Below are 27,360 nucleotides of genomic sequence, written 5' to 3'. Positions count from 1 at the left end.
AGTTTCGTAACAATATCCATCTGTTCTTTAGCTTGCTTACGAGAAAGGATCGTGGGGTTACAGTGGTACCAATTAGCAGATCTTGTTGAGACTGTGTTTAAAAATATTCACTGCCCATCTGTGTGGAGAAAAAAATCCATTTCTGTTAACGAGGTTGTTTTCCTTCTGATATGCACTGTCTGCAGTTCCCAACTTGGTATAATCAGTGTTCGGAGAAGGGGAGAGCTTTACAGCCAGCAGACCAGTGCCTAATTTCAAATGGGACTGGCCAGCTTCAATTCTGGAGAATGCGAGGAAAGTTTTTAGTTCAGGAAAGTGGCAAGAAGAGCAGGGAGGAGGGGAAGTATTTGTAATGTTACCCCACACCATGCCCAAATCCCACTGAAGATAAAGCATACAATGGTACTGTGCTATGTTTGGGGTGCACTGTCTAACAGGACTCTGTTAAGTGCATCCTCACTTGTATCTTGCTGGCCAAAGAGGGACCACAAAGGGTGGTTTTTCAGAGCACAAGCACTTCACTGACCACAAACTGGATCCGCTTGTATTAAAGAAGTCCTTAAAGGTCTCATTGCAAGAGTGCCAGCCATTCCCCAAAGCCACTGACTCCAACTCCACCGTGCTTGGGCACTGTATCATGACTGTCTTTACTCTCCCTGACAATGGCAGACAACAGAAAACAGCAGACATGTGAAAGAATTTGGCTGTCCTCTCATTTCGGGGTGGGTTTAGTCATCAGGCCAAATTCAAGAAAATGGCTGGCAGGGAGTGCTTGTAAATCCCTGCGTGAGCAGAGAGATTGAGGGGGTAGCTGCTGGGAAGGAGAACAATGGGCAGCTCTCCGTTGTCACCCTGCCATCCCCAGCAAGGCGCCCCCTCCAAGAGCCACTCAGCCCAATTTTAAATTTATCCCCTGTCAACTTCCTTCTCAGAGCTGGCACTTCCCTCCAGCAGCAATGAAGCACTGTGAAAGGCACTAACTGTGTCTCCCACAACTCCCTGAAACACCTGAGATTTGGCTTCCCAGCCGTGCCTGTCCGCTGGGTTGGGCTTGTTGCTGGTGCCACAGCGGGAGACATGCAAAGCAGTCGTGGCTGTAGAGACACTTGAGAGAAACAGCAAGCAACAAATCATGCCTGGCTGTGCAGTCCATGTATGCCAGCCAGAAAACTAAATGTAGGCTTGGCCTGTGCTGTGCGTTGGTCTCTGTCACATCCTCAAAGGGCAATAGCCCCTCCATGTAACTCACCTGCTGTGTCAGACTGCCTCTCAGGACAGACAGTGGTCAGTGAGGAAGGTGGATGCTGTCCATGTCTGTTAGCAAGGTCTGACAGTTTGAATAAGGCTGAGGGATGTCTACATCACCATATGCAGATGCAAGCAGAGGCAGATTGTAGGGCCTCTCTGCACTGCAGCTATGGAACAGTTAGGGAATGCAAAACTTCTAGCTTAAGCAAGAGTTAGAAACTGTGCTGTAACACATTTCTTGGCTATTTATGACTTTGTGTGATCTCAGTGGAGCTGGGACTGACACACTGCAGTCTTAGGTCTGTTCAGCTTCCTTCGGCAGCAACCGGAGGGGAGGTGACAGTACCTGACATTTCATTCTTATGTCTACCCACAGTTTTCGTCTTAGTATCATCACCTGGGGTTAGTCAAAAAGGTAGTCTGATGGGAGCTTACTGACCCAAGCCACCAAATGTGAGGACCTTTCAGTGTAGGCTGGCTTATACGCAAGGGCTACTCACCCAGGTGCTGGTGAACAGACAATGACCTTCTTCCTAATTGTGAACTTTGTGAGTATGGGCTTGCTGCAGGCAGGCTTTAGCCCAGGGGTCCTCAAACTTTTTAAGCAGGGGGCCAGCGTGCGGATGCAGTGGCAGGCAGCCATCTGCGGCTGCTTGGTTCCCATCCCAACCCCCGGCGGGGGGGGGGGGGGGGGGGCGGCGGGGTGTGTGTGTCTGTAAATACCGGGGGCTGGATTGAGGACCCTGGGGGGGCCGTATCCAGCCCGCGGACCATAGTTTGAGGACCCCTGCTCTAGCAGGAGCAGTGTTCCCCTCTGGAGCTGGTGGCTTTCCCCTGCTCCTTCCTGTCCAGAGGATAAGGAATGCTTGGAAGTACCCCAAAAGAATGTCTGTGCATTTTCTTTGCTCCAGCAACCCATGTAATAAATGCCCTGAAGCTGTTGTCTGGAGGGCTGCAAAACTGCACGCTGGCTGAAGATGATTTCTGTAAAGAAAAAAGCTGTCCAGCCACAGAGCAGGTAGTGAACTGGCTAAGCTTTGCCCAGCCAAATGTTCCTCACTCCCTCTGATGATCTTTAGTGAGCTTGGCCAGTTCACTGAAAAATGTAGCAGGGCATGTTTGGCAGGCCAAGGCGCTGAGGGATATCAAAACCTTAATATCTAGGCAGCCAAAGCTTTTTGCTTATGTGGCAGCTATGCAGGGAGTCCTAGCACCTCCAACCAGGTGCTAATGGGATGCTGAAGGTTTTTGTAGCAATGTCAATACCGCCTCACCAAGCATTTTGAAGCATGAGTCACCTCTTCCAGAATCATGAGACTGGCTTCCAAATTATTAATATTTATTTTCTGTCTGGAAATAGGTATAACCTGCCTTTACTTCCAAACCTTTGAATCTGTAGGATTACTTAAAATGATACTTAGTGAATTTTCTCTGCATGCATGAAAGCTTTGGTTTGTTGTTTTTGTGTTGCTTTCCCTGCTTCAAAATAAAAATAAAACAGATTTTTCTGTCTCTCGTCACACAGATCCAAATCTGGCAGGGCTTGAATCTCGTCAGCTGTTAGGAGATTTACCATAAAACCACAAGATTTACACTGGTTATTGAGCAGCCATATGCTTGGCTCAGTGCAGTGCCCTTTTGTACCTCTGACCAAGCTGCCTCTCTGTCCACTTTTAAGCTCTTCTTGCTGGCACAAGTTTACATTAGCTCAGATAGAGTGAGGACATCAGATTTATTCTCTGTTTGCCCTTTTCAGTATTCACAAATAAAATTTGTCTAGCATGATGATACAGTTGCTAATGGCATCTAAAAACCTCATAACTGAGGATGCAATAAGCCAAAATGAAAGCAGTTCTCCAATCAACCCATGAACTGCTATAGGCTAGAAGAGCCTCTTGGAGATTCATTCTGCAAACAAACCCCCTGGCTTCTTTCTCTTCACCTCTCCCCTTTGCTTATAGTGGGAGGACAGAGGAGCTGCTTAGCTGTTCAGCTGAAAATACATAGTGCCTAAAATCTCCATGCTTCCTATTGGCAATGAAAACAAAAATCTGCCATACACCCTCTTCATCTTTTCCTTGGAGCTGCAGGATTGTGTTTCTGTGGTGCAGGCCTGGAGCACAGGGTTTTGTAAGGCTGCATGTGCTGAAGCCCACCAAGGGCTACAGCATGGCAGTCAGGGGGTCATACACCCTACTTTTAATAGTGCACTTTGTCCTTTGGTTAGCTGCTGGTGCTGAGCAAAAACACTGAGCCACTAACCTTTCTCAGGGCATGGTCTGATGGGTGATGGATAGGGTGAAGGCTGATTTGGAGGCTCCCGTTGTTGTCCAAAAGCTTGTGAAGCCTCTAGAAGAAAATGCAAGGCAAGGGGGGGAGCTTTGTGGGAAGCACAAAGTTCTGGCAGATCGCTGATTTCTGCTTAACTGCCAAGGACATGACGCATTGGTTGATGAGGTTTTGCATGTGCGAGAGGAGGGAAGTGCCCTTTCACACCTTCCAAACCTGCTTGTGGTTGCATAAGCCTGAAAACGCAGAGCCTGAGGTTGCTATGCCAACTTGCATCCCTAATTCCTCCCATCCGTCTCCCCATTTGAACAGTGCTGTGAGCCCACTCCAGAACAATCCGCCAGTGGCAAAGGCTTTGCTCCGTTGGTGGAGCAGGCTGAAGGACTCTGGGAGGTGTGTGTACCTACCACCCTTGTGCTACCTACAAAGAACTGCACCAGAGTGACTGGTTTGCAGCACTCCCGCTTTGTTGTCCCAAGTGCTTTACCTTTGCTGCTGAATTTGGTTCCAAGTCCTCACTGGCAGCACTGAGACTGTGCTGTCAATCATCAAAAGAATCGCAAGTGCAGCATAAATCTGTGTGCCTGGTTTCCTTTCTGTAGCATTAAAAGAGCATAAAGTGCCTTTCAAAGACACTGAGGAGGAATTGCTTTTTCCGGGTGCTTACATAAACTGTCTTCAAGTGCAAAAGCAGAAATAATTGAATTCCTTATGTTCTTCCCCTAACTCCTCCCTTAAGAAGGGCACTATATAGAATAGGTGGTATGGTAAAAGGGTCAAATGGTTGAAACAGAACAAAAACACAATGTGGCTTGGGTCTGTACCACATGGAAGAGGCTGGCAGATGAAGCAGCTCCAAGTTTTTGCATCCTGTCCTAATTAGCAGGGATTTCCAGTGCAAATTCTTATGGTTACCCTATTCCCTTGCTTTGTTCCACCTGTTACATAAATCACAGACCTTTTTCTCTACACTCCAGCACTATCAAGAGTGGAAATCCTGATGGGTTAGTTTGCCAGTAATTAAATTTGTCCCTTCTGTTTATTTCACAGATGCAGTTGCCCTCTACTTCAAAGCAAAGTGCAGGTCGGAGCCAATGGGAGGCTTTAATAATCTGGTCATCTCATTCGGGGCTGAAGATGGAAAGTTTTCTTGCTAAATGGATTGTTGTGAGATTATCTGAAGAGGAACAAGCTCCTCTGGACAGAGGGAGGCTGGGAGCGTGCAGAGTGATGGAGAAGGTAATGGGTAAATTTATGCTCCTGTTCACGTCCTCCGAGCCTTCAACCAGAACAAACACCTAGAAAATGCCTTAGATCTGATTTCCTCTGACTCAGCAGCTTGCTTAGTCATTTACACCAGAGTGAAAGCCACCTTGATAGGTTTTCATGTCAGAATGATAGCTTTTTACATTGCTAAAACTGGGGTGCCGGGCTAGCACAGTCTGCAGCCTGGGCAGAGGAAACAGGCTTGTGGCCAGGAAAGGCTGCTGTTGCCCTATTGCTTCTGCTGGGCAGGGCATCAGGGGTGGATTGCCCCACACTTGAAATCTTGCCCCTGAGGAGGCAGGCAGCAGCACTGCTGGCTCCGTACAAACAAGAATTGCTGTAGCTGTCACTGAAAAATCTGAATATTCCTGATTACAGATAATCAGAGAGATTTACAGGCAGAGGAACAAGGCTCGTTCAGGAAAATCCTCGAATTTCACATTAACTAAGGGGACCCATTCAAGTTTGGCCCCTGTCAGTAAATATGTGCAAATACAGAAATTTTAGTCTGAGCTCTGATTTTTTAGTGAAAAAATAAGGTGCTAGTCATTTCCGCTGCAGAGAAAAACCTGACCCCGCAGCATCCTGTGGGCTTCTTTCCTGTTATCTAGTTAGTTTTAATTTGCAGGTTTTAGGTCTGTTTCATGATTTTAGGGACCTGACGCATATTTGTGGAGAGATTGTAGCAGTCAGCACTGCCTTTTAAAACTGGGCCAAAGCAGTTTTGTGCTCTGGTTCCTTTCAAGGACACAGATGAGGTTATCGACATATGCATTAACTATATTATTATATATATTGCCTGGGTGGTTTTCGTACTCTGCAGCAAGCATTTTTATACAGACATGTCTGTGTGCTGTGTCACCTCTTGGCCATAGAGTTGATGCCTGGGACTGGGACAAGGAGATGAGACTATTTCCAGTCCTGCAACCTGGAGGCTATTATTTGCATGGCCCTTTGCAGACAGATACAACTCATTCTGTTCATGCTCCCAACTGGCCGAAAGCTATACTCAACAGGACTGAGTAACTCATGCTCAACAGCTCATTAGTGATGGCTGCTCTGTTTTCAGTTGGTTTGGAGTGCGGGCAGAGGGAGCTTACGTCCAGAGATATTCACCCTGTGTCACGTGGGAGTAACTCCTTAAAACCTGCATGCATATTCAAGTTTTCCAATTGTAGACTGCTAAAATATTTATGTTCCTGCTCCATAGGAACTGAGCCTAGCTTTTTAAGTATTTGCAGAATGTGTGGAGATACCAGCAAAAAAGTTACACTAAGAGTACATAGTATTACCATTATTATAATGGATTTCAGTTTGGTTCTTGAGTACATGATTGCAGTCCTCTGAGAGGGGGAAATGGAACAAGTACAAAAATAAATATAAAAGAACAATCTGTCATTCTCACCTGTTCTTCCCTCTGGAAAGATTGCCATTCACTGGCATCCTTTGATTATAAATAAGGGTATATAATACTTCTCAAATCAAAGGAATGAGGCATTTTTCAATCCCTCAGATTTTCTTATTTTCTTAATGAAAGGAACAGTAAGAAAAGAACAAGTGCTGTAATTGCCCAGGTTCTGGCATAGGGCTGGTCCTTTATAGAGAGGAGGGCCCAGAAACAATTAACACAGTATGAGGACACAGGGCCCTAATTCACACTGATCATCACCATACTGCTGTTGTTCTTGTAAGTAACCACAGTGAAACCAAGTGCCAAACAGAACCCATGCAGAATCATGGAGGTGTAGAGCCAGAGCCACCATGAAGCTTCAGGCTGGCAACCCAAGAAGATTGCTTAGTACTAGACAGCTTTGGTGCTCAGGCTCTGGCTCCTGGAAGATAACCAAGGGAATTGTCTGAGCTATCAGCTTGAGGTTGTGCAGTCCACTTGCATGACTTCAGGGAGCAGCAGTGCATTTAGAGAAGCCTGTCACCCAGGCATACAAAGACAATGGTGTTAGCAGAGGTGTACCTGTAAAAATCATCAGTTTTACAGGTGAATTACCCACTTTTCTGGAGGCACAAGTGTAGATGGAAGGTGTTGGTGGAGTATGAATGAATGTGAGAAACCAGATCCTTAGAGAAGCAATTTTTTGCACTTGACAGATTGCAAGGCAAGGAGTGCCTCTTCTGAACAGGAGTATGTATGGACCCAGCTGATCCCACATATAGTGGCCAGACCCAGACTTGTAATTGCCACTTCTTAATGGAGACCAAAACAGAATAGCTGGCCACAGGCAGCATCACATGTGCTGCAGAGGGCTCTGGCTTGTCAGTCTGTTTCATACATCTTTCATGCACCTCTTGTTCCTGTGCCGTTTCTTTTGTCTTTGTTTTCAGCTGTATCTAATGAGCCTTCATTGTGCTTTTGATCAGAGGTTTTTCTGTGAAGACATACAGAGCTCTCCTCCCCAGTCCTCTTCATCTTCTCCCAACTCCTCCTTCCCCTCTGCTCTCCTTAGTTGTTCGTACTGCCATCACAGGTTAAAATCTTCCAGAGATAATGACCAGCCCTTATAAGAAGGTCAAAACAGATGGTAAAAGAGGAGGAGTATGGGCATGTGTTGTGGACCCAGGTAATGGCAGTGGGGACAGAGCTATAGAAAAGGGAAAAAGGGATCATTTCCCTCTCTGTCTTTGGGAAGCACTGGGATGGTAGCAGCCAGAGAAAAGCTTTGGGAGCCTTTTGAATGAACTCTTTCCTACCAGCATTGTTCAGCAGGAGAGAGATGTGCTAGCTCCCTCCCAGGTGTGCAGTTATCTGTCTGGACTCAGAGCCCAGGAGCAGCTAGAGAAACGGGATGCTGAATGGAGACTGGAAGTTGTAATGTGTACCTGTGCCCACTCCTTCCTGAAAGGCTGACACAGCACTCTGTAGTCACCGTCAGGTGAGTGCATGGCTTGTCCTTCGACTCCGGCAGGATCACAGGCTACAGGGAGGGATGTGGTGGGGGTTGCTATTCCTCCATCAGGGCCTGGGAGGCTATAAACTAACCCCCCTTGGTATTCACTGAGGGTAAAGAAATTAATTGCACACTTTGGGTTTTTTTTTTTCCCCATGTTCTACCCAGAAGGTTTTTTGAATAATGAGGGGTGGGGGGGGTGGGTTTTAAGCTTTAATTTTGCTTCTTAGTAATTTTTCAAAGATGGGGAAAGTTTAAAAAAGTTTCAACAGTAGAATGAAAATGAAAAGGTGCATGCATGTCTGGTGAGGAAATCTGGGCATGCTGTGTCAGTGGCAAAAGGAAAAGAGAGGGACTAGAAATGCAGTCTGTTCTCAAAAATATTTCATTAAAATGTAATTAAAACCGATTCCCAGCAAATGCAGCAAATAAGAGGTGACTTGCACATTTTTCACAGCAAAGCAATGCTTTTCCATTTTTCAGGGATCTCAGAAAATATTATTAACCCATTTTAAACCCTGGGACACTGAGAAATTGGTCATACACAAATTCTGTGACAGGACCAAGAATATAAGTCAGACCACCACTTTCTCAAACGTATGCCTTCTCCAGTTGTATTCTCCCAAGTATTACTGTTCTTACTCGTAACTGATGATCATTACTTATTTTCCCAGTCACTGTAACACCCCTGGAGAGCCTTTCACTGAGTTTAAATGCCTGGGTGGTGGTGGTGGTGATGTACAAGTAATGCAGGGGCAGTAGTATTTGTGGCTGCTCATCTACTTGCTCTTCAGAATATGAATTGGTACCTGCAGTTTACTGACTCTGAACATTAACTTTTCAGCATTGCTTGGAGGGAGGGGCACCAAGCAGGAGAAGTGAATGTGGGAGGGAGGAAGGGAAGGGAAGGGTGAGGGGGTGGAAATATGAGCCTGCTTTACTGAATAATGAGAGGAGTGAAAACGAATGGGAAAAGAGAGAGAAAAGCTGGCTTAAATATTTAATCTCTGTTGCACTTGCTTTTGAAGAAGAGACAAAAGCCTTGGAACATCTTTTGTCTTGAACTAATTCTGACCAGAGGTGAATGGCATGTGATTGTCACTTCTGTCTTTTGCCTTAAGGTGGAGAGAAACAGATTGGTTCTGCTGTATCAGCCCATCACATCAGTCTCCAGCTTCAGCCACTGCTAGTACCCGATCCTGAAGCAGGTATAAATTACTCATGACAGTGATACTTCTGCCCCACAAGCCGACATTGCCCCAGATCCTGGTGCCGGCGTAGTCAATGTGTGTGCTGCCTGGGAGCCGCACCTTTCTTCAGAGAGGAGGAAGCTCCTCTGAGGAGCAGTTGTGTCCCACCACAGAGCAAGTCACTTCCCTTTAGGTTTTCATCATTTGGAGCCAGGTGGTTAATGCAACGCATCAGCAGTATTTCCCCCTTGTCTCTCCCCACTACTCTGTACGTTCTTCTACCCAGCCTCTCCCTGAAACATTTCCCTTCCCCTTGCTTAGACCAGCCACAACTGCACCATCTGCAGCACTTTCCACAGCTGAGGCAGCCCCATGGATGAGCTGGCAGGACCCACACACCAGCATCGGAGACAACAGCTAGTTGTGCTGATGTGCTGCTGCCTCAACAAGGTCATAGAATCATACAATGGTTTGGGTTGGAAGGGACCTTAAAGATCATCTGGTTCCAACCCCACTGCCATGGGCAGGGACACCTTCCAGATTGCTCAAAGCCCCATCCAACCTGGCCTTGAACGCTTCCAGGGATGGGGCATCCACAGCTGCTCTGGGCAACCTGCTCCCGTGTCTCACCACACTCATAGTGAAGATTTTCTTCCTTATAGCTAATCTAAATCTATCCTCTTTCAGTTTAAAGTCATTCCCCCTTGCCCTATCACTACATGTGCTTGTAAAAGGTCCCTCTCCAGCTTTCTTGCAGGTCCCTTTTAGGTACTGGAAGGCTGCTGTAGGGAGCAGTGGTGGTTCCCTGCAGCCAGCCTGTCATACTCTGAGACAGATTCAGCCAGATAAAAACATCATTTAGGCTTTCTGTATGGACTGGTAGAATAGGAAGGAGAAATGCCTCCAGAAAGTAATTAATTGTAAGCTGAGCTTTTTGATTGGTAAATATCTGTAAGCTCTAGGAAAGGCTGATGGTCTCTGACTAACCAGAGGAAACTGCTGAGACTGGGAACTTTTTCTATTGTTTTGGCAGTGGCTTTGTCTCTCTGATCCACTTGTTCCATTTATAACCCTAAAAGCAAAGAGGTGCTGCCATCTCTGCTTCTCAGATAGGGGCAGATATAACATGATTTCTCCACTGGAGCCCCTCAAGACATCTTTGAAAAAGCAGAGATTTTTTCAGCTGTGGTCTCCTGAGTCCTGGGAGAAGGCATGAAAGCCCAGCTTCTTGTCAACTCCTGAACTGGGAGCACAAAAGAAAAAGAAGCAAAAAAAATCCACCCCCAAAAACTACAGCAAAATCTCTCAAGCCTCGGAAGGCTCATAGTTAGCAATTATCTTTCAAAGGCTCACTTCAAAAGTAATTTATAATTTCCCTAGCTGTTTGCTAAGAGATCAAATAAAGCCAAGGTTCCTCGTGAAGTATGTTTCTATTCTATTTTGATATAATTTGAGGAACTCGATTGGCTACTTTAAATGCTGGAGAAGACAGCTGAGTAGGAGTCTGAGCTAGGTGAAGCCAACCAGGTGAGAGTTTTGCATTTTGTTTACAAAAAAGCTTGAGTAGGCTGACATTCCAGGCTGATGAGATGGTCTCCATGATGACTACACTTCTCTCTTCTTGGGCGGAGAACTTGTACACTCACAGGTGAGCTATAGCAATGAAAGAGGAGTTCATTCTCTATAGCACCATGGGATTTGACCTTGCTGATTTTTGTAGCAACTTTTCCCATGGCAATGATACCAGGATGCCAGTCACTCTGTTTGGATCTAAGCCACACAAATGGTTGACCAGACACCAGAGATGGCAGATTTTGGTCTAGGTTTGATCTGAACCAATGACTTAGGAATGGAAAGCATTGTATCTTATTTCAAACAATTGTCTGAGCCATAAAAATACTCTTCTACTTTTTGCCAAGAGAAAAGGCTCAGGAGCTGAAAAACGAGTCCTGGTACTGTGGTCTAAAAAGAGCTCAGTTCAGGTCACGACTCATTACCAGTTCACTACTACTGCAGTGTTTCAATGGTGCTGGGCCAAACCATGCTGTGCCTTCCCAAACCTAAGCTGTCTGCAGAGGCTGCTGCTTCCCAAATTTGATCAATGTTTTTTTGCCTTTGTGTTGTCCTGGGAGCCTTAAACCCACCTCTTGCTCAGGCCTGACCTTAGTAGGAGCTGCTGCCTCTCACAGACGGTTACAGCAGGACCCATCTCATAGCCTGTGTCACGGCCTTCACAGTCTGTTGGCACAGAGATGTACAGGCGTGTCAGACTGTGTGCCTGCAACAGCCACAGCACCCTCCTCAACCGCTACTGATGGCTGCTGATGGCTGCTGTGCAGCACCAGGAGCACGGGCAGAGGAGGGAAGCGTTATTCTGAGGGTGACAGCAGAAACCTCCATGTGCTCTGAGGAGGAGGAGGAGAAAAAGCAAAGCATCTCAGGAATTCCTCAAAAGCTGCAGGAATTGTTGGGGCAAAGGGGTATGGAGATGAAACAGGCAAGGTAGTTGGAGTAGTTTTTGTGATCAACAGAGTAAATTTGCTCAGAGAAAGAGAATTGTGGGAGACCTGAAACTATATTCAGATTTGGGAGATCATGTCTCACTTCCATTTTCTTACTGTCAAAATATCTTGAAAAGCTGGAAGTGTGTTTTTTCCCCTCTCCGATTAGGAGTTTTAAGTGGGAAATGCTGAAATACTCAATTTGAAATCTTTCAAAATCATTCTTTTTGATGTCTTTTAAAATAGACTTCAGCTCAGAAAGAGAAAAAAATAGAGTCAATAAACAGTGAAATAAACTGCAAACAACACTTTTCACTTGGGCTGAACGAACTCCTTGAATTCACCTTAATTTTTCTTTGTTTCTCTTTTTTTTTCTGACCCTAGTACACCAGACTTTCAGTTTGTTTGTCCTTTTTTAACATTTTTATTACCCAGCCCTAGTTTAATTTTTCATTTATTTAAATATTAATGAAAGAACAGCAGTTACACATTATTCTTATTTCTTAATCATACCAACAAGCAATCCTAATGTAACGTGTTTGAGGTTGAGGGAACAGTGTTCCATACGGCAAAAGAATTGGAGGAATTATGGACAGAAAGCCCCTGCTTGGGAAATGAGTCAGTCTGCGTCTGTCTAGCAGAAAAGATCAGCACAGAAGTATAGAGCCTTTAGAAACAGCTTATGAATCTGCAGCTTGCAAAGTAAGTCAAGTCTCTGTGTCTCTCGTACACATACGCTAACTCACTCGCCACACATGCATACATACAGGTCTCTGGTGGAAAGACGGGGATCGTGCAGGCTGCAATGCATAAGAACTTTCTGTTTAAAGGAGAAAAGAAAAGGTTTTTCAATAGGCACAAAATCCCACCCCCTCAGCACCCCTCCTTCCCCTGTGTCTGACACTGACTTCCAGGGAGGAGTTGAGCCAATTATCTGTGAGTCCTACAGAAGGAAAATCTGCAATTTGCCAGTAGTTGTGACAGGGAGAGGGAGAAAGGCAGGGAGGGAAGAAGAAGAGAGACTTAATTGGCAAATGTAAAGAGAAGCCCTTTCTGTCCTCGAAAGGCAATATTTTAAGGCAAATCTCAGACCAGAAGAAAAGAAGCTCGTAGTGGTGGGGGGTGTGTCAGGCAAGACCTGGAGAAGCATAGGTGGTTCACCATAGACAACTTCCATGCCCCCACTGATTTTTCCCCCCAGGGTCTAAGGGGGTGTGGAGGCAGGGTGGGCCAGCCAGATGCATCCACAACCCTGCACGACTAGGTGTCGCTCCAGAGACCCTTCCCCACAGCAGAGCCTATGAAGCACAACTTGCAAGAAAAGCCAGTGGGAGCGGGTGAGACTCTGCCTCTCCTTCCCTTGAACTGAGGCTGTGAGGAGAAGAGCTCAACTCACCAAAAGGAAAAGCTGTCGCTGCTTCTGAGACCCTTCTTTAGCCCACGTTGGTTGCCTAATCCAGCACCTACCATCCATGGGGGAACGCTCTCTGAAGCCCCGCGATCCTTCCCAATACTGCTAAGTTCCTGGGAAATAACTAGTGAAGAACTGAGCCCAGAGCAAGCAACGTGGGATCCACAGAACAACATCTTTTTGCAGTAGCAGCTACCTCTGATTAAAATTATCAGCTTCATCAGACTGTACCAAGAACTGCTCCTTCAGGGAAAGAGAGGTAAGAAAGCATCATTGGCTTTGGTATGGATGTAGGAAACAAACATCCCACAGGAGTGATTTTGGTGTGCATGAAAATTACAGGGATACTAGTAGTAATTAACAAGTGGCAGGTCTGTTATGCATGACACAGTTTGTGTCTGCCTCTGTCCTTTTTAGCTGGGTGCACTGAATTACATTGGGATAGCAAACAGAGACACAAACAGTAGCTGAAGACCGAGGAGTGCAAGAGAGGTAGTTGAGAAGTCTGTTCATGGGTGGGGAGTGGTAGGGAACATACCCCTGGGTGGGAGGATGGAACAGTAAGGTGAAAAAGCTCTAGGCAGTTTGAATGAAGAATGTCTTCCTTAGAAATCTCTCTCTGGGTGCTCAGGATCAAATTTGTCAGCACCTCACTGAAATTCAGACAAGCTCTTCAGAGCATACAAACGCAGGTTCATTGTCATTCACTCCGATGTCTGCCTATGAAACAAGCAGTGGTGGTTAGCAGGTAGAAGATGACACGGAATCAAAAGAAATGGGGTTTAATGTTGATTTTAGGCAGCTGTTTCAGGTCTCTCTGGGCATATAAGCCTATCCCTTTATTAAGTGGAGATTAATTTTTAAACTTATTGCCTACATTTCTATGACATTTTGAAATCCCTGTGCTGTACCAATATAAAATACTACTGTAAAGTTTCTAGCATCAAGCCAGTGCATAAAGCAGAAGGTACCACTGGGAATTAATCTATGCTTAAACATTTAATAAACTGGAAGGAAAAGATGTAGATTAAAGCCAGCTGGAGGTTGTTTGTCTCCTCATTCTCTTCTGATTGATTTTGCTTTACTTAGTACATGAACATGTGGTCTCTCCCTTTCTTTTTCCTTTAATCTTTTTTAATGTATGAGTCCCTGTACTCCCCTCCCTTCCCTACCCCTGAGTGTGAAGGCTGAAGCTTCCTTCCTTTTCTGATGAGGAAAGGTGGCAGATTGTATTATAATGGACAAAAACTGGAGGTGGGTGAGGCGGGGCAGATAAGAAGAGAAAACACAAAACACGAAATAAGCTCCTGGTTTAATGGCATGCTCTGAGTCGGATTTGCAGCAAAGGTGCTGAGATGAGCAGCAACTCCATGAATCAAAGTGCTGAAAAGCATCTTTTGACTTTGTGTGAAATGAAATGCAGTCAGGAAAGCACAAGAGTCCACTTGACAGAATGCCTTGAGAGGTGGAACTTACTCTCAAGAGCACAAAGTGCAGCAGCTGCAGTGACAGTCCACCTCCTTCGTTGTATGATGGGAGTTTCTGTAATCACCAACAGCTCAGTGGTTACCTGCCAGTCAGCAGTGTAATTTGTAGGATTTTGGCTTGTAAAGCTGCTGGCCAGGATCGTGTCCTTCAGCATGCACATTCTGTTCAGGACATATAAGGCATTTGCTTAAAATGCATAACTGCTCACTCCCAGATGCTGCTGCACCAAGTTGTACAAAACTGATCTTCAGCAGGTGTCCTCTTGCCCTCATGCAGCTACACTGGTCCATCCCAGTCTGAAGAGCTGACTCATTTCTAAATACCCATCTGAGCTGTACAGAAGTTTATAGTTTTTCGTCACAAAATCTATCTCCCTGCTTTTCTCTGCCAGCTAAATAAAGCCTGAGATGGTGAAAGGAAGCATCCCAAAGCAGCTCTGTCATCTTTTGTCTGCCCATGGATGCAAGGCAGTATTGGGCTGGTTTGCACAGGAAAGGGCAGAGGCAGTGTACATGGCAGTGTTGCTTCACAGATTGAATGTGGTGTTTCTGCACTGTTGGAGATCAGTCCTGTTCTAAATAAAACAGAGTCCCATTCAAATTGCAGGTGTGCTCCTTGCTGTCATTCCTGCCACAGCAATCCCAGCAGTACCATAGCTGTGCATGTTTGTGTCCATCTGATGTTCTGATATGACTTTCTGGCTCTAATATTATGCTGTCCTGCTCGCTAATATAATTCAGAGTGTAAGCTACTCTGAGGAGAGTATTACATTTTCTTCTGTGCTTTAGATAGGGCTGAATATGCTGGTGGTGTGCAGCAAATTATGGCAATAAAAATAAATAGTAGTGTTTTGCTGTTGCCTTGGGCTATAGCACAGAGCTTGTAATGATGCTTGATCTGAATTCCAGAGACTTCTTTATTTAGCAGTGACCATATCTTCACTGCTGCTTTGGTGCTTAGCACATGTTAAACAAAGTAAAAGATTTTAAGCTTTTGACTGAGATAACTGTCAGCTAGATAAAAGCTTAGGGAGATAAAATTCACTCAAGGGAAAGATAGGAATCCAGATCTGGACCCAGAAATGATCTTTCAGTGCACATAAAGTACTTGCATTGTAATATTAAATAAAGAACACCTAAGTTAAATAAACAGCACAGTGGGAACTTGATTATTCTTTAATGAGATCCTAGTAACCAAAATAAACTCTGTCAAAAATGTGCCGCCTTTGCTCTAAGAATTAGCTTTCCACACACAGGGGTTATATTTTTCCTTTCAGCACACAATTCATTTGAACTGGTACATGAAAATTTTCTGAGCAACACCCTCTTCCCCATCCCACCCCCTTCAAAGTTTTTTGCTATGTCAAAATGTGATCCCCAAGGTCTTGAGACTCATCTTAGTTGTTAGGGGTTAGAAATCTTTTCTAATAGCTATTTAAGATGGCTGTCCTTCATCTTTTCTCCTGGTTGTACTTAGCACCCGCAAGGACTGTGACACCCACAAAAGCTGTGTATGTATAAAGACCAAAACTCCTATGAAATCTACGTTTTTGCAGTTCTATTGATTGCCAGCCATCCTGCTGCAAAGCTGATAGTTTGTTGATACAGAGTTCCCACACTACCAGTCCAAACAGCAAGATTAAAATCTGGTTTCTAATAGGTCACTGAAGGCACAGATCTTTGAGTTTATCATTGGTCAGTGCCATTTTGTGGCTCGAACTCTGTGCATCAACAATGAAGGTTGTACGAGACCAACTATTTAAAATTACTGAGATGTCCAGCTTCCACTGATGTCGAGCATGATTCTTGTTTCTGTCTGACTTTTGGTTGATCTCAGAAAATGAGTACTATGCACAGCTCCTATGTAGGCAACAAAATGAAGCGATCTAGGTCCCAATGGCAGCTGCAGTGCGTGCAGTATATTGGGAAATCTGACCTCTCTGTTTATGTACCTAAATGAGAACTGAGCTTTACTGAAAAATCTGGTAATGTTTAAGTGACGCAGATGGTGGGAAGGAGCCTGGTGTCTAAGTTGAAACACAGCTGATAAAATTAGCCCTTAATGTTTAAACGAAATAGCAAATTACAAGTTAAAACCATATTATTTTTGATGTAAATGCCTTCACTTATTTATGACTTCAAAAGAAAAGGAAAAAAAATTTAAAAAACCCCAAACTACTCCCTGGAAATGAAACTAAAAATTTAAGCATTTCTAGTGAAAAGATTTCTGTATGGACCATTGATCTACTAACCAGGATTGTGCTTCAGAGCACCCTTTGACAAGCTGGTAGTAAGGACCTGCTCTACTTCGTCCTCCATTTAGTTTACAGTCTTTCCTTCAACTCTGCTATTTCCTTTTTCAGGATCAAGCAATGATGAAGACCATGTCTGGTGGAAACTGCACCCTGAATGTGCCAGCCAAGAACTCGTACCGCATGGTAGTGCTGGGAGCCTCCAGGGTGGGGAAAAGCTCCATTGTCTCACGCTTTCTCAATGGCCGGTTTGAGGACCAGTACACTCCCACCATTGAGGATTTTCATCGCAAGGTCTACAACATCCGAGGAGACATGTATCAGCTGGACATCCTGGACACCTCTGGGAATCACCCTTTCCCTGCTATGAGGAGGCTTTCCATCCTGACAGGTGAGAAAGAATGGGGAAGTTTGCAGATGTGGAGCAGTGGGTGAAAGATAAGAATACACATTAGGTCGAAGGTTTTAGCCTGGAGATGACTGTTTCTTGTCAGGTAACTAAAGGGACTGCTTGATTTTGTTGGAAGACGCACTTTTCTGGAGAGGTATTTCCTGGCCAGGATGCTCCGGGCACTACAGGGAGTGCATTAGCCACAGAGGAGATGGTCACTGGGTGAAGATCTGAAATAGAGATTCCCCTTAATTTATTTCCCTCCCACGTTCCCCTCCTGTTCCATATTTTTTATTGCAGTCACAAATAAATGGCTGAATAAAATCTCGTGAGCACGAAAAGCAGCAAGGGACAAAATAAGCATGTAATTACAAGACACAAGTAGTGAAAAACAAATGTAAGACACACAGGAAGGAAATTCTAACCAAGAAAATCTCAAAATTATTTTTTTTCTAAAATTTCCAGCCTGATGCCCTTGATTTGATATTCCAGTAAAACAGTAGTTCTGCTTTTACCCTTTCTCTTTAGTCTGTGGTTGATCAAATGTGTTACATGGAAAAAAGAGAAAATGGTGGGGTCATTTTGTACATTCACATTGTCAAGCAGTTAGCTAAGCTGTATTCTTTAATTGTGAAAGTGACAGCGGAGGAGATATATTCAGCCACAGCTCACAAGAATGCTACTTTCTGGATTTGCTGTCTACCCTTCTAGCTAGCTGGTGAAACATGTCATTCACATCTGACCAGGCTAGCTCCCACATTCAGTGAGATCCCAGGGCCAGTTTCTGGGATGCAGGTGTGAGGTTTTGTCCCTGAAATCGCTCTCAGCGTGTTCCACATGAATGTCATTGAACAGGCAATGATTTGCCTTATTTTATATTTGCAAAAGGAATTGTAAGTCAGGAAATGTCAAAAGGAAATGCCAGGGGATCTGTGTCATTTATGTATTTCTTTTTTTTCCGTGGTCTGTTTCTCTTGAGCAAATGAAACGACAGCAGAGCACTGCACATTGGGGAAACTCTCGTTCCTGACTTAGGCATTCAGGACTGACTAGCTGTAGATCTTCAGTTCAGGTGTTGCTTCATGTATTGTGTAATCCAAAGGCCAAGGCTGAGCGGCTATTAGCTCTCCGCTCTTCCTGGTGTCAGAATAGGCTGTGTTTTACACAGAGATACAAATGAAAGGAAGAAAAAGGAAAAGCATTGCAGCAGAGCTGAGATAGAAACATATTTACAAAAAGAGATTAAAATGGGCAATAACTTGCAAGTCCAGTGCAACATCCAAAAGTCTTTTCCAGACATCCAGTCCCATACAGAAAGGTATGGGGAACTGAATAAGAAGAACTGGAATTAAAGTACAGCTGAGTGAATAGATTCAAAAGGACAAAAAAAAAAGGGGGGGGGGGAGGGGAGGAGATGGCAAATATACCTATTTAAAAAAAAAAATTAGCTCCTCTGACACAAGCTATGACTAACTAGCCTTTACAGTATCTTCTTTTAATTGCAGGGGATGTTTTCATCCTGGTATTCAGCCTGGACAACAGAGAATCCTTTGATGAGGTCAAGAGGCTCCAGAAACAGATCCTGGAAGTCAAATCCTGCCTGAAGAACAAAACCAAGGAATCAGCTGACCTCCCCATGGTGATCTGCGGCAACAAAAGTGACCACAGTGAAGTCTTCCGCAAGGTACGCTCAGATGAAGGTGAGAACCTTGTCTCCAGTGACGAAAACTGTGCTTACTTCGAAGTTTCAGCCAAGAAGAACACCAATGTGGATGAGATGTTTTATGTGCTCTTTAGCATGGCCAAGCTACCTCATGAGATGAGCCCTTCCCTCCACAGGAAAATCTCCATCCAGTATGGTGACACTTTCCAACAGAAATCCTTCCGGATGCGCCGAGTCAAGGACATGGACGCCTATGGCATGATCTCTCCATTTGCTCGCCGGCCAAGCGTCAATAGTGACCTGAAGTATATCAAATCAAAAGTTCTCAGGGAAGGTCAGTCCAGAGAGAGGGAGAAATGCACAATCCAGTGAAGAGGGCTTGCACTTCTGTCTGAAGTCATCATCCACATGCAGTGCCTTAAAGAAAAGTGGTCTGTGAAAGCACAGAATGGGCTCATGGGGTTCATCGAGAAAACCCAACATGGAGGAAGGATAACTCTTCCTGCAGATTCTGCCGAGTCACGAATTTAAATAACCGTCCTTCTAAACAACTAGGAAAAATCATATGCCTGAGATCTGAGCGCATTTCTCTGTAATGCAGTTGCTCTTCATTACCCTTTTTGTTTAAAGAATACAGACCTGAGAAGTAAAGACATTTCAACCTCATCCTTGCAAAGAAAGTAGGTCAAAAATGTACAGAAGACATTAACAGTTACCCAGCATGCAGCCCTGGCTAAGAGACAGGAGGTTTTGTGTGTGTGTATGTGTATCTCTATGTGTATACAGAGACTGTATACAGAATGTGTGTATGTGTGCATGCGAGCGTGGAGCTCTCCTTTGGAAAAACGGGACTTGCATTTCAAAGGGCAGCAATACTAACTGAGGTTTCCCAGATTGGGAGTGGACTCTGTATATGGATGCATGACTCTAAACTTGCTTCTGAGGCGACCTGCATTAAGATCTTCTTTTTATGTTTGCTGGGACAGTTATCATTTGACATTGACATGAATGTTGTTTTGTGTTATAGACTTTATTTGGGATTTGGTATTTTTTATTATCTGGGGGTGGATTCTTAGCAAAATCAGATGGCAAGTGCGTTTGATATCAAGAGTGTCTACTTTCTAGCAGTGAAAGGTGTTTTTCATCTGTAAAACCCTGTAATATGTACATTGATTGAAAGTGGAATTGTTCTGCAAAAAGCCAATACATTTGACAGCTTTGCAAGCCTAGTGTGATATTGTTTCTCAAAGCAGCCATACTGACTCTGAATACTGCAGTACAAATGCACCCTTTGCCTTGCTGGCCACCAGAGCAATGTTTCCTTCCTCTGCCTGTATCAGCTGGGACTGACCAGATTCATATGTAGGCTTAGACCACTTCAGAGACAGGATTGGGTTTTCCTTCAGATTTAAGAGCTGAACGGTTGTAGGACCAGCTCCATCATATTTATTCTAGTAACATGCCTCTAGTCATTTTGTTCATGATTTTCCCTGTTGTCTGATAAAGGTTGTCTTGATGGAAACCTTTCCACTGCAGAAGTCCTTCAGAACATAAGTATTGTCCTGGCTGTCCAAACAGAGCTGAACTGGCTAGCCAGATAAATCTGGAGCCATGTATTCACTTCTTCCCTTTGCCAGCCCAGTCCAGGCTTCCTTGCCTCCAGCTCTCTCCCTGTTCTGCTTCTGGCTTTGTTGTTCGATGTGCTCCTGTACGCCCTCGAAGTGCAATATATTCTCCCAGATGTGAGCTTGCCAGTCTCACTGACTGGAATGAGATGTGTGCACACAACTGTGGGCAAAGCATGGCCCCAAGGCTGCACACAACAGTAGAGTATATATGTTATACATACCTCAGAACGGCCTTCAGATATCTTGTCCCTCCCTCACCCTCAAATTCTGTTCTTGGCTGTATCTGCCTTGCTGTGTTCTGGGCAGAGCTGTGAGCTAGTTCAGACTACACTTTGTCAGGAAACCAAGAATGATGGTTGTCTGTAAAAAATAGCCTCTGGGATTCAAAATCCTATATTCATTTATCAGCTCCACCCTTCATTGGTACTGTATATTGACTGGCAAAACACACTGTTCTATTATTCCTGTTGCCAGGGCAGCACCTTTCAGACCACACTCTATCTATAAATATGTACATGGTTTATGATTAAATCTGTTTTATTTACTAGCTGTGTCCTGGTCCTTTTTACTTTCTCCAAGAATAATAAGGAAGGGCCTATCTTTTTGTTGTGCCAGTGCAGCTACGCAAGCAAGTTGTGTGTTGAGAGCCCTGATGAGATCTCCAGTAAGTTCTGGAAGGGGCTTTTATGTCCTCCAGACACCAGGAGCTATACATTTGTCTGTTTGGAATACAACTGTGTCTAGATTTACATATTTCCACCTGTTTGAACATGAACTTATATATACAGATATCCTCATAAGCAGAAGCAGACAGTTGCTTTTCCCCATGCTGCCTCCAACACAAGAGAACAACAACCCTGTCCTTTATGCACAGAGCTGTATTTTCAGTCCTGGTGTGATATAACATGGTCTCTGCAGAGACATCACTGTTGCTTTCAGCAGTCTCTCCATCTTACTATCTGCACCTCTCAGCTGTATGAGTCTTGGGCCCCCTGAGCACATGCCCACCTCTCTATAGACTTTCCACCCAAGTGTATGACTACTGAATGTACCAGTGATCAGGTACTGGGACTCATGTACCACAGGGGCATGGGGCCGGGGGACTGAAGATGGAGTAAGAAGGTCATGAGCACTGCCCATCTGTTGGGTTAAGGGGCTCCAGGAAGCTGAAGGAGAACTCCTTGCACTATAGACCATGTGCTGCCTTACTGAGCCCATGTCCGCTCTCCCTGGCCTGCTGGATAAAGCTGAATTTTTAAAGAGCCTTCATAATCTGCAGGTCTCTTCCTCCGTCTTGCAACACTGACCTTACAATTATTTTCCTTACTGTCCTTCCACCTCCACAAAGACACCAGCTTTCCTCCCCCTTCCATGTCCTCCCATTCCTGCCTTTTTCACCATGGATATGAAACCATAGGGCATGGGAAAACAACATTGCAGTGACAACAAGGGCACAAGAGTGAGGAAGCTGAAGACCAAGAGCAGGTGCTCACGGTGGCATTCTGGATTCCATGGGAAGGGCGGTGAGCCCCAGCTTCACAGTCTAGCTTGGTCTGCCAATGTTCAGGGTGAGAAGCATCTGAGAAGCTGGCTGGGAATGAAGGTGAAGCAGCATTACAGTCACCCGGAGAAACTAATGGCAATAAGCAGGTAATCTTATTAAAGTAATCACAGTCTTCTCTCTGCATTTTGTTACTGATGGTAATTGCTTTTGAAGTTAGATTATCATGCTCTCGAGGACTTTTTTTTTCTCTTTTATTATATCATGACAGTCATTCTATTAATATTCATATATTATTTGGGCTTTAGAAGTGCTTACAGCCCCTAAACCAGGCAGTATGCGTATCAGTTGTTTATTCACAGTTAGCAACCATTATATTCTGTGAAAAGGCTGGGACTGGAAAACAGAGAGCAAGGCTACCTGCCTGCACAGGGGGCATAAGGTAAGGCAGGAAGAGGAAAGGGGAATTATTTCTTCTCTACTAACTGCGGAATGTGTCTGGCTGTAAGACAGGGCAGGGAAGGGCTTTATGGGAAGCTCTATTACATGTGTGCAGAAATTGTGAGACCCTGAAAGGAGCAAAGAGCAGACCTACATCTAGGTCTTAGAGGTAATGGAAAGAGAAACTACTTTTTTCCTCCGCCTTGGGATTCAAGGGACCTGCACAGAGCTTACTGTAACCCAAGAAGTCATGAAAACACACCGGACTAAGAGCAAGCCTGTAGGAAGGGATCCATCCAGCAAAGATGCTGCAAGCAGGTATACCTTTACTTGGTCTTACCTAGTGTAATTAAGTTGCTTTATTCCAATAGTTGCCTTGTCCTATATTGCAGTATATAAAACCTGTCATTAGTGATACAAAGCCCTGCTGATGTTTTTCATGTACTTACTTTCAGGACAATGAGCAGGGACATATACCTGACTGAGGATCAGTCACAGCCCTGGAAAAAGACAGGGCTGAGATTTATTTTGTACATTGCTCTACACAGGAAAAAAGTCCTTGTCCTGAAGAAATTACAAGTCAACACATTATAGGAGCTACTATAAATAATGACAAAAATCTAATTAAGCCAGAGGGTTGGTACAAATCAGGAAGGAAATAGTGGTCATGGTGAATTAAGTAAAAAATAAATTGAGGGTGGGAAGGGCAGAGTGAAAGCCTGTTTTGACATCCAAAGGACTACATTAGGTTTCTGTTCTGAAGGATCCCCAGGAGGACTGCTGCCACCAGGCCAGCCTGATGCTACAGAGAGGCTTCCATGATGCAGCCTCACAAAAAGCGTTGTCTTCTTGAGACCCCAGGGTTCAATAGGTCTGAAGGAGGGTGAAGGGCTTGTTATTATCATCACAAAGGCAAGTAGGAATTGGTGAGATAATTCTTAATAGGGCAGCAGAAAAGAGCTTCAGAAAGGGGCTCACAAAAGCAGGATGGAAATAGGAGGTTGGGTGGGTAAAGAGAAAAGATAGGCCTGGAGTGTATGCTGTAAAATGTAGCTTTCACCTCTGTTTCATCCTTCCCTACACATGTCAAATCTGAAGACATTTTATTTAGCTTTTTTATTCTTCCTCAAATGTTAATCACCACTTACCACTGTGTAAGGCTTACCCCCCACCTCCCATCACACTTTTTGCTGCCTTAGATTTACCCTCTTGTCATGTACTATATTGTGGGCTGCCTTGCTAGCCTTGTCCCAGTGTCACGTCAAGGGTAGAAGGTTACAGGCAGAAGTGTTTTTGAAGTAAGTGGTGATGATTTCATTTGATTTTAAATCACTATTACTCTTACGGGGTTTATTAGCATTACTGTTTCTGTAAAATTAAATGGTGGCAGGCTCAGATTAAAGGGTCTCCTTGGAAAAATATATAAAACGTGATATAATGTACATTTTCCCTACTGGTTTCTATAGCAACAGCCTTTTCTCTGCACTAAGAAAGAGCAGAGAATTTGCAGGGGGGAGTTGAGTAGCAGTGGCTCTGCCCTCCATCTTTCAGCTCTGAGTTCTCATAGGAAGTTCTTCTCCATTTGGTTTCTGTTATATGGAGAAACAAAGACCACTAGTGAGACCCCCCTCATAGACTACTGAATATGTATGGTAAAGCTGTGGGATGGATATGCTACCATAGATAAGAAAGTAATTTCCACGATGTGACTGTAAATTGGGGCATTGCTCCTTGCACCGTACCTGACATGGGGAATACACATCACAAGCTGCTATAAACCCAACTTCTGTACTCAGGTTTGGTTAGAACTAGCGATGAGCCTTGCTCAGCTTCTTTCTTCCCTGTGACTTTACAGGCTGCCATCTGGTACAGTCAGAGCCTGAGACTTTCCAGAGAAACATTCCACTTTGCTCTCATGACAGTATCAGCCAAAGACCTTTCCTCACCCCTACCATCACTGGCCATCTACAGCATGAAGAACCACCTTAAATCCCAGGCATCGTGTTCCTGGAAAGTTACTGACAGTTTGGAAGGGGCCCAAGAACCACCACAAAAAACAATTTTATGATCCTAGAGAGATTGACTTGAGTAAGCCTTAAGAAAACTCTGAAAGGGATAATTCTGTGCCGTGTAGGTAAACAAAGTCTGAGAGAGGCTGGCTGAAAACCCCTAGATGTGTTTGAAAGGTGGAGATGACAACTGAGACAGCACTTTTAGAGTTGGACACTGGGATGTCTCAGTGAGAGCAAGACTATTAAGCAGGAAATTGTAGGCAAAAGACTTTAAGACAGGGAAATCTACTGGAAAATTTTCTAAGGGATGTCATGAAAGTCCCGTTAGGAAAACACTGGGAAAAACACTGAAATCTAAATAGCCAACAGGGGTAACCGTGGTGTGGGCAGTGGGCTAGACTAGCTGACCCAGCAGGTTATTTTGATCCCCCACACTCGTTTCTGTGATGGAGCCTGATCCCAAGTCTGCTTCAAAGAAATTTCCTCAGACTGCCTGTCTCACTGCATGCTCCTGGCCCCTCAGTTGGAGGGCTGGTAGTTCACTGGTCCCCTCTAGTCAGACCACTAACAATACAAACAGGACTTCTTACATCAGACCCTGCTTTTCTGAGCATTTCCACAAAGATCCCTGGACTGTTTGCAGCAAACAGCTCCTTTGGTGAATTGTCCATGAACAGTTTCTTGTGCATTTGTTTATTGTTCAGAAGTATTTGATGAATGATTTATGCAAACGTGCCCTGTGCTTTGGCTGAGATGGATAACTAAGATTAGTTCAGATTAATCATGAAGAAAAGGAGGGATGAGTTCACTGTGTTTCAGGACATCTTGTATTAAAGTAAAATAATATAAATAAATAAAAAATCCAGCTTGAATATGTGTCCTCACATCACTCTGACTTAGAGGGAAGCAAAACCTCCCTCTCTTTACCCCATTGCTCCCCTCCAGGCTCTTGAAGGAGGGATTTCAGATGGACTGTATTTATTTAACAGTGTCCTTTCACAAGCATTTGGCTTTCAGCAGTTAGTATAGAACACCAACTCACACATGAAAGCACTGAATATTTCAGATTGGTTTTAGCGATATATCTTGAGTCCATATTTTTGATGTTTAAAAAACAAGAAAAAAGGAAAATAACCTCTACAGTTGTGGTGAATGAAAGGCAGGGCGGGGGAGCAGTTCTGGCTCCGAGAAACAATTCTTTCACACATTGAGACCTTATCTGGAAAATGCACAAATGTCTTAAACTGGAACTTGTGGTCTTGCTGTGTTAAGACTGGGAACCAAAGCAACATAGACACACAAGAAAGACACTCCCAGCAGCGGAGCTGGATCTTGCATTTCAGACCCCACTAACATCAGGACTGTGACAGATCCCACCTAGTTTCTCAATGTCTTTGCAAAGCTCACAGGAGCTTCAGCTGGGTCCTGGTCTATGGGTAGAGCTCCATAAGACAAATAAATACCACCATGACTAATGACAGACCTTGTGTAACTGCCCCAAACTCAACAGAAGTTGCAAGCAGTCTGAGTCAGTGCCATTGTGTAAAGGGATACAACCTCTGTTGGCTATTTAAAATAGCTTTGTGATAGGTACTATGGGTTTCTGTCTTACTCTTCAGGTCAGAGACCTAACAGACTCTAGGAACAGCCCCACCAGTTTCCAAACTCTTTACATAAATCAGCATCTTGGTTTCCCATCCCTGATTGACAGAGGGCCAATAGCAGTCACAGGAGAACTGAGAGAGAAAAAAATCCTTCTAGATTGCGAGGCACTTGGGTACCACAGTGATGGATAAACATGTTAAAAGGTGAAGAGGCACACCAGAAACAAGTATCACCTTAATCAGGAGCTGAGCTGCTGCAGTGCCAGCTACAAAGAAGAGCAATTACATTTAGCATAATCCCTGATTTCTGTGCTACCTACAGTCTTGTTCTCCACAGCATCTGCTGAGCTGTCAAGTCCCAGAAGCCTCAGGATTAAAATTACACACTGGCTATCCCCTGCCCTTCAATCACTACGTACCTGTGTGCTAAACAGTAGCGTGCTGCAGAAAGGTTTACACTCAGGGACCCTCGGGTGAATGCACAGCATAACCTTTCCTTTCACCCTCTCCTTGCTGTAGAAATGAGTGCCTCAGGGAAACACAACCTTGTTAAACACAACCTGGGGGGTTAGGATGGCATAGGGAAGATCAGTGGTATTGCTTTTAGCTGGTCCAAGGCAGAATGTCTCATCTCTTCTGTCACAAAACAGTTTGTTCCTTGCTGGGTGGCTCATTGCCAAGGTAATAAATTCAAGTTTCTAAAAAGAAATAAAATGAAAAGGAAAAATAAACACAGAGCAATGACTTGTTCTGCACATTGACAGGAGACTTGCCTGAGGCAATGGATAAGGGGTGACAGGGATGAACAGCTCTCTCATGGAGCCTTATTAAAGAGCGGACTGGAGCTCATCTCAGATGCTCTTTATGAGATGCTGCCATCTGGGAGAAATCCAGATTGGCAATTATTAGAGAGAACAATTCCAGCTGGCCACCACACAGCCAAAGCAGAAATTATCCCTTTACACAATGGCACTGACTCAGACTGCTTGCAACTTCTGTTGAGTTTGGGGCAGTTACACAAGGTCTGCCATTAGTCATGGTGGTATTTATTTGTCTTATGGAGCCCTGCCCGCAGACCAGGACCCAATTATAACAGACAATATACAAATGCACAACAAATAGAAGGTCTCAATGTACACAGAGGCTAGGGCAGAATCTTAGTCATTAGTGATGTCTGCCTTATGCACCCTGTGCCTCACAGCATCTGTTTTACCCTGTGATGGCTATCTACCTGTTTTCTACCAGCATCCTCTCTGTAACCTAAAGTGAGAAGAAGCTGCTGTATGCAATATTAACCCTCCACTTTCCTGATTAACATTTGAAAGCTAATTATGTCTGTAGAGACCTTGTAACTACTACATTGTGATAGTAGCAGCACCAAAACTTGGTATCATTTAGTAGTGCTTTTCCTTCAACTGGACTTACTGAAACAGAGAAAGCAGGTGGAAGGATTATACACTGTTTCCAAAATGCTCATGGGATGGGTGAATTCCTTATTATTCTTGCACTGGTTCCTTGCAGTGGTTCCTAGCAGTCTTGCCAAGGAGATCTCTTCAGTAGACAGAGCATCTTT

At 44.4% G+C, this 27,360-nt stretch overlaps 1 protein-coding gene across 1 annotated transcript; it reads left to right on the top strand.

Moving 5' to 3' along the window:
- The first annotated feature begins 12,188 nt into the window (after positions 1 to 12,188).
- On the top strand, positions 12,189 to 20,724 carry RASD2 (RASD family member 2). The gene is made up of 3 exons (XM_056342151.1): positions 12,189 to 13,067; positions 16,659 to 16,938; positions 18,444 to 20,724. Exons 2-3 carry the CDS (start codon positions 16,668 to 16,670, stop codon positions 18,971 to 18,973), a joined length of 801 nt encoding a protein of 266 aa, XP_056198126.1. The 5' UTR covers positions 12,189 to 13,067; positions 16,659 to 16,667; the 3' UTR covers positions 18,974 to 20,724.
- The last annotated feature ends 6,636 nt before the right edge of the window (positions 20,725 to 27,360 follow it).

The sequence above is a fragment of the Falco biarmicus genome, chromosome 5, assembly GCF_023638135.1.
Source record: "Falco biarmicus isolate bFalBia1 chromosome 5, bFalBia1.pri, whole genome shotgun sequence".
In the NCBI taxonomy this organism is placed as follows: Eukaryota; Metazoa; Chordata; class Aves; order Falconiformes; family Falconidae; genus Falco; species Falco biarmicus.
This window is presented reverse-complemented; position numbering and strand designations above follow the sequence as displayed.